Genomic DNA, 7,613 nt, shown 5'->3' on the forward strand with positions numbered 1-7,613 from the left:
TCTGTTTTCCTAGTCAATTCTGTTGCACTTGTTGACTCTGGAGAGTCTGTTTCCAGCTGAAAAGAAGTATACTTGGCTGTCATCTCTTTGGATGTTTGACATGGTGGAAAGTTGCCAGATGTGATGTGTGACAACACTGGTTTTGATGGTTAAAAATGTTACTTTAGTTATTTTACATCATATGTAATAAGAATGGTTTTGTTCAGATGGTAATCATTATTTGAGCTGTATGCTTTACTTACAAAACACTAAACTCAGTTTTTAATGTTACATCAGGGTATTAATTTTGAACTTGGAGTTACCGGAACCACAGATACTGAGTTATGTCAGTGAAATGCCCTTGAAGCAGATGGTCTCCCTGTGTTCCCCTGGCTTCCCTCTGTCAGAAGGGGGAGAGCTATGGACTGGAGCTTGGGCACACGTATCCCCTCGCATCTCCAGTCCCTGTCCCCAGTGGGGCCAGCCCCACTGGGCAACTATAGTTGAGTCTGGAAGTTCAATGTCACTAGTGACTTGATCCTGAGAGGAAATGCATGCTCGGTATAAAGATGGGCTGAGATACTTCATTTCCCTGGCCCCAACTCTCATAGATGCCAACACTTAGGTAATCCTAAATCAAGAAGTTAGGTGAGTTGGAAGGAACTTGTTCAGGTTTAGTCAGTATTTTACTTCCGTGTGTACTTTTAACTAGTTGGACTTTGACATTGCACACATGCCAGTCTGCTTGTTTCTTAGCTCTGTTCTTTTAGTTCCTTGAGTTAACTTCAGGGTCTTAGATGTAAAGAGAGGGGAGAGACCCGTGATTTTGTTTCAGATCATCATTCATGAAACGGGCCAGACCGGGACCCAAGATCTGGATCATGGGAGAAGTTCCTGTCATTGAGACAAAATGACCCACATTTATTTTCTGCATTAACTGTGATACCGTGTGATCTATCTCTCTGCTTCCCAAGTTTATGTAGACACCAGCATGGGATGCAGTTCCATTTTTTTCCCCTAGGTTGATCTTTTTTTCTGATTGCTTGCCAGTCTCTAGTATTCTGTTGTGTCCTCAGAACCTATTTTTCCCTGTATATGCAAATTGTATGTTTATAAGTGAAAATGTTAATACATTAAATGATTGCTAAACTTAAAAAAAAATTCAAGGTAGAGAATGAAAGATGAGAACAGAGAGGCAGCTGGGAGTCAGGATACAGAAAGCCTCCTGTGCTGTATGAATTACTAGGACTTTATCATAACCAGGAAAGAATATTGAGCCGGAGAACGTCCTCGTCAGACATGCGTGTAAATGTAGCTCACTCTGGGGATGGTGTGGAAGGTGGATTGGAGAGAATCAAGACTGAAAACAGGGAGTTCCACTGAAGGGATGATACAGAAGTAAGACTCTAGACCTGGGCAAAAGTGAGCCATAGGAAGCTAAATAGGGAAAACAAGATGAGTCAACATCGTATAATGGAAGGGAGCTTTGGGGTGGCATCAAGAGATCTGTGTTCCAGTCCCAAATCTGCCATTAAAATTCCCCTCTTTGGACCTCAGTTTTCCCATGTGTAAAATGAAGGAATGCTCCCTGTGGATTACTATTGCTCCATAGTACAATTCTATTGATTACTATTGTTTCATATTACTATTACTATTGCATTGAACATCGAGTGTGTATGTTGGGAGGACTACCTGTGGATCGGTCCTTGGAAAAATGGGGAAAGAGGCAATGTTGGCCTTTAGCTTTATCATGAAAATTACAAAATATCAAACATCAGGACAGGCTGTGTTGGGGAGGTGAGGGACTCCCTGCTAATGGGACCTATAGCAAAGGTTCTGTATTTGACAAAGAATATCAAGGGCATTATGTGCTGGCATAACTGTTAGCATTTCTCCTAGTTATAATAACAGCATTGATCGAGTGCTAAGGATATGCTAGGCACAGTTCTAGGCATTTTATGTGCATTATTTCATTCAGTCTTCACTATAGTCCTATAAGGTAGGGACCATTCTTATTCATATTTTGTAGATGAGAAAACTAAGATCCAGAGAGAGTAAGTAATTCTATGTAGTAAGAGGCAGACATGGGATTCAAACTCTGGCATTCTACAGAGTCCCTATTCTTTAACAATTATACTATACTGCCTTTCATATCAGGTAGCCATCACAGCTAACGTTTCCCTTATGTGTCCTGACTGAGCCGCTAAAAAAATTATACATGTAATACCTCCTTCAGAGGGGTGTGGCCTAGACAGAGCATAGACCTTCAGAGTCAAACAGAGTGAGATTTGTCACCTGCACCTATCAGTTGCTGACTCTGTGACTTGGGAAATTTACTTTCCCTCTCTGATCATCAGTTTTCTTGTCTGCCAAAGGGACAGTAATAGTAGCATTTCTTACAGGGTCATTATGAATATTAAATTTTTGAATGTTTACAAAGCTCCCAGAATAGTCCACGTCCTGCAGTGGCACTACCACCATCATCATCATCATTGTCATATTTATTAATAAGGGACCGGCCTCACTCAGGGAAGGTACATGGTTGAGTTCAGAGCAAGAAGACCTAAACACTGTTTCTTAAGAATGTTCTGCATTCCAAGTGGCCAACGGTAAGTTGCATATAGCAAATGCACTTGGGCAACCCATCCTGGTTACAAATCCAAGCTTTCTGTTACCCCTGCTCTTCTTCTTAAGCAGCAAATATAGGGGTAAAGATGTACTAGAACACTATGTTCTTAAAAGTTTGTGTAGTTTTTTGAATAACGGCTTATTGAACTAAAGAAAAAAAACAGTTCCCTTTCCTTTTTGTTTCTTTCTTCCGATACGGTTGTTTTTAAGTCTTCCCTCCTTTAACTTTTTCCCATTGGTTTTTGTTGCTTTGTTTTGTTTTCAGATTCCGCCTCTCTTTGCCAGAGTCCCTTCGCAGCCATATTGAGGTAGGAATCAGAGCTCTCAGAGTCCCCGTACAGGGAAAAATGAGAATTTTCCTATATAGTAGCTGGATGATTGTTTTCTTTGCCTCTGATTGTAGGTTTTAACTTTAAAATTCTTTATGTAGCTACTCATCCACCAAGCCTGTTAACTACTAAACTCTCCAATTTACTTTTATCTATTCAAAAAGACTTTCAAAAGAACTCAAAAGACTGTTAAGACTGTGTAATACTGGGGAGAAGGACCCAGACATTTCATTTTTTGGATAAAATAATCCTTTAGAGTTAAACTTAAGATTCAGACTACCAAAGGATGATGCTCTATATGATTATTAGACTACGATTAGGTTTGCTCTTAAAAGGATATCTACCCATCTCCTAAAATTAGGTCAAGGTGCCTGATTTTAGGAGGTTGTGTAGGTGCCTCTTCGGAGGGTCTAGCCTGGTGACCTCCTGACTGGAAGAGGTCATCCCAACATTCGACTTGGAAACCCCCCTCCCCAAGCTTCAGGAAGATCAGCCAGATCACTAATTGGTGCCCCTACCCTCATGTCACTTATGTTCTAGAGCGCTGGTTCTCAATGCTTATGTTCTAGAGCGCTGGTTCTCAACGCTTATGTTCTAGAGCGCTGGTTCTCAATGCTTATGTTCTAGAGCGCTGGTTCTCAACGCTTATGTTCTAGAGCGCTGGTTCTCAACGAGGGTCAATTTTCCCCTCCACAGGCGTTTGGCAGCGTTTGTAGACATCTCTGAAAAATGACAATGCTATATACTGGGCATTTTACATAATATTAATTTGTTTAATCCTGATAACAACCCCCTGAGATTAGTACTATTATCTTCATTTTACAGTTGAGAAATTGAGGCACAGACAGATGTTTCCCAACATCACACAGTAAAATGGTGAAAACAAGAGATAAACCTAGGACATCTGCTTCAGAGCCACCCTTGCTAAGCTTCAAAGAGGTTCTTATTATTGCTAAGCATATAGGATGCTTAAAAAATATTCACTGAATGAACTGATATTCATCATAGTGCATTTGTTTTTAATACCTAAATCTTCCCAGGAACCAGCAGTTTGCTAAGATTATACAACTACCATGTTTATTAAAGATAAATTGCATGTTCTGGTGGTGCTATTAGCTATAGAGCATAATATAATCCAAGGAAACTCCTGTGGCCAGGGTTCCCAATAAATTAATGGAAGACTACTAATTGGAATATCTATTAGTCATTCAAGATTATCTTACCTGATAAGTATCTAAGCTGTTATGTTTGCTGCCACCATGTGGTCCCTCTGCATTTGTTGTCACCATGATCTACTGTAGAGAGGAACCAAAATGTCCATCCTCAAAGAGGAAAAAAGATTAGGAAACCCTGTAAAATGGCTTCCCACAAAATAGCTTTCAGTGTCCGGAAAGCTAGAGTATCTCTATGGGGAGATGCTAATTATTGCTTTCAGTCCTGATAAAGACTGGGAGAGTACATGTCCAAACCAGGTGTGGTGCTTTCAAAATGCCCTGATTTGACAACTGATTCAGTTTCCCCTTTCATTTTAGGTCTTGAGGTTTGAGAATATTCTGTCTTCCATTCTCCACTTCGGAGTCCTCCCACTGGCCAATGGTAAGGGATTCTTGGGAAACAATGTGACACTGACATTGGCTAAGTGTTGGTGATTGTCTGGGACTTTCCATCCTGAAGCTTGTATTTCTAATGTGTTCTTATGAATCGAGGCCAGCACCAGAATTGACAGAGTTTGTACCAACAACGATACAGTTTTGAAGTTAGATATTCCAGGTCCAGGCCTTGTTAGCAACTCTTACTTGCAGACTCAGCAAGAACAGCTAACTCTGTTTGAGTTAAGGAGATTAAAACCACTCTCCTTAGGCAGTCAAGAGTCTCCTTCGGGTCAACCAGAAATGAGATGATGATCCTTAGAAGGTGTCTCTGTGGTTCTTATGCAAAGACCACCATCTGGACAGACACAGTTTCAATGAATGACAATCCTAGGCCTTCTCCCTACACAGCAATTGTTCACAAACTGTAGCATCTTGAGTTTGGCTTGGTTAAAATATGCTTTGTACTGGAGATCAAAATATTCTCAGGACCCACTAGTTAAGGTATTTTCAAAATACAAATTGGACAAGTTGCCAGCATTTTTCTGCCATCCAAATGCCCATAGTTGCAGGTGCATTTTTATTAAGCACAGATTAATTAGCCATTCTTTCAGGGAAATGCTAGGGACATATCAGAGAGAATGAAGACACAGAACCAGGAAGAATGGAAAGATAAATTATCTAAAAGTTTCTTGTTATTCTCTTACTAAAAGGTTTACTAAATCTTCCATGCCCATGCCCAATTATTTTACATCTTGTTCTATATTTTAGCAAAATTGCAGCAAGGATTTCCTCTGCCCAATCCACACAAAATCTCACTCGTCAATTCAGATATTGAAGTTCTTGAGGTAAGAATTGTCAATGTTAATTGCCCCATTTCTTTTCATAGTAAAATATACCTCTTCCTATTTTGCTTACTTTTTGTTTTATTTTGTTTTGCTTTGTTTTTTCCCAGCCCGAGGAATTTCATAAATAAGATGTTTAGCTCTTAAAGCCCATAATTAACAATGAAAAGCACTTAAACTTGAGTTTAAAAATCAGATCAAAATGGAAAAAAACCCCGTCAGACCAAGTCTGATTTCCCTTTGAAGCCAAGTTTATTCACACCACACTACAAGAAGATGCACTAGTGCACTGTTATTTCATTTGTTCCACAAGACAACTTGTAAGGCTGGGATTATTAATCCCATTTTATAGATGAGGAAAGTAAGATCCAGAGAGGTGAAGTGGCTTGTGTCCTGGAAAAGGGCATATCTGAGACTAGACTGACTCTTCTGATTCTCTCAGTCAGTAAACTTTTGCCTGAACCAAAGACCCTCCTCTGGGTTCAGGGATCTGTTGTGAGCTGTTTCCTGGTTAATCATTATTAACAAACTTCAGAATACCTTGTTTCTTCCTTTCTGGGGCTTTTTGGTTTGGGGAGGTGAACATAAGATTCTGACAGAGTTCTCCAATCCTATATACTACCCTGCACTCCCTCTTCCCTCCCCATGTCCCTTTCTATAACTGCTTAAGTCACATAAGGTGACAAGAATCCAAAATGGCCTGTTCCTATGTCTGAGGCCCTCACAAGGGGGACAGGGGTTAGGAAGGGTATTGCACAGTAGGACCTGGTAAAGAAACCACATCTCCCCAACCCCTCAGGCAAACTCAGACATCCTATGGCTCCAGGTGCCCCAAGTTTGATATCATCTTCATTGTTGCATCCTTTTCAGGGTTTCCTTTTGATTTCTACTGACCTGAAGTATAAAACGTCCTTAAAGCAGCAGCCAAGTTTCCATGGTTGGGAAGCTCTGAACCTGATAAGTGGACAGTGGAGGGGGAAGCCAGCCCCTTGGTTGCCTGTTTGGAGTCCACTCCAGGAAGTAAATCGTCCTTAGTCCCACAGCTTCTGTAAAGCCAGAGTGGGAAGATGGTACACACAGGAATTGTAAAGCCACTGAGAATTGCTGGAAGTTTTCTTTTTCAAGCCCTCATGGATGTAGAGGGAGGCAAACTGGGTGAAAGAGCTCAGTCAGGATGTGTGTGTTCCCATGTGTGTGGAGGGGTATATGTTTGAATGTGTGTTCATGTTTGAGTGCATGTTGTATGTTCCTGTGTCTGTGAGATTCTGGGGCCAAGAATGAGACATGTACTTCTAAGGAGGTGCATGAGAAACTCTTAAATACAGATTTGCATCAGTTGTTATCAGCGGAGATCCCTTCAACCTCTTCAACTCTCTAGGGTTCCCCCCTCCCTGCATATTGGATTTTATGTTTTATATTTACTGTTACTGTCCCCTGTATTTAATTAAAATTGTTTGCTATCAATGTCAATTTTGCCTTTTTATTTGCAGATTTTCTTGCCCCAGATTTTATTTTAATAAAATAAGACTGGTAAGAAGAAAATTTAATGTCCTTAACGTTAACCCAAACTGAGCTTGTACAGAATTCAAGAATTTTAAGTCCTTGATTTAAAAAGGGAATATGTTGTCTCTTTAGATGTTTCCAGAGAGAAACAGAGTGAACACAGGAAACTCTAGAAGTTGTATCACTTGTTTAAGTTTTAGGCTGTTTTCCCTTTCAAATTAAATGAAATGGCAGTGAAGAGTACTAAACCTAGATAAATCACAGTAGGTTAAGTTAAAGCAACCAATGAATGGGGCGAAATTGGGGCAGAAGAGGAGGAAAGGGGAACCCGTATGGATAATGTAGGAAATGAATAGAAACCACGCTTTGCATTTGTGGTGCTGACAATCCAGTGGGGGAATGGAAGAGAGCTGTTTACTGGAGGGCTTACCAAGTGTCATTTCATTTAATCCTCACAGCCACTCTGTGAAGAATTATGATCCCATTTTATAGATAAGGAAACAAAGGTTAAAAGAGATCAATCACACAAAACCAGTAAACAGCAGAGGTAAAAATTCAATCGAAGCCTTTCTGATTTCAAAGTCGCTGTTCTTTACGTGAGGTAGGATTAGAAACCGAAGGCACTTAAAGCTGTGAAGAAGCGACACTGGATAAAAGCGCGATCACGGAGTACTTAGTCATCACAGAGGGCTGGACTGGGAAGCTCTGGCTATCCATAGGGACTGCCATTTACCCATCTT

The 7,613-nt window shown here is 40.4% G+C and overlaps 1 protein-coding gene across 1 annotated transcript in view; it reads left to right on the forward strand.

Moving 5' to 3' along the window:
• The window catches only part of BPIFC (BPI fold containing family C), a 42,474-nt gene extending 35,638 nt beyond the window's left edge, over positions 1 to 6,836 (forward strand). Inside the window, exons 13-16 of the mRNA XM_024732174.1 lie at positions 2,873 to 2,915; positions 4,469 to 4,532; positions 5,297 to 5,373; positions 6,241 to 6,836. Of these exons, the coding sequence (XP_024587942.1) occupies positions 2,873 to 2,915; positions 4,469 to 4,532; positions 5,297 to 5,373; positions 6,241 to 6,405 (349 nt within the window). The 3' untranslated portion in view covers positions 6,406 to 6,836. The remainder of the gene's footprint in view (positions 1 to 2,872; positions 2,916 to 4,468; positions 4,533 to 5,296; positions 5,374 to 6,240) is intronic.
• The last annotated feature ends 777 nt before the right edge of the window (positions 6,837 to 7,613 follow it).

This window comes from Neophocaena asiaeorientalis, unplaced genomic scaffold (genome assembly GCF_003031525.2).
Source record: "Neophocaena asiaeorientalis asiaeorientalis breed wild unplaced genomic scaffold, Neophocaena_asiaeorientalis_V1.1 scaffold418, whole genome shotgun sequence".
In the NCBI taxonomy this organism is placed as follows: domain Eukaryota; kingdom Metazoa; phylum Chordata; class Mammalia; order Artiodactyla; family Phocoenidae; genus Neophocaena; species Neophocaena asiaeorientalis.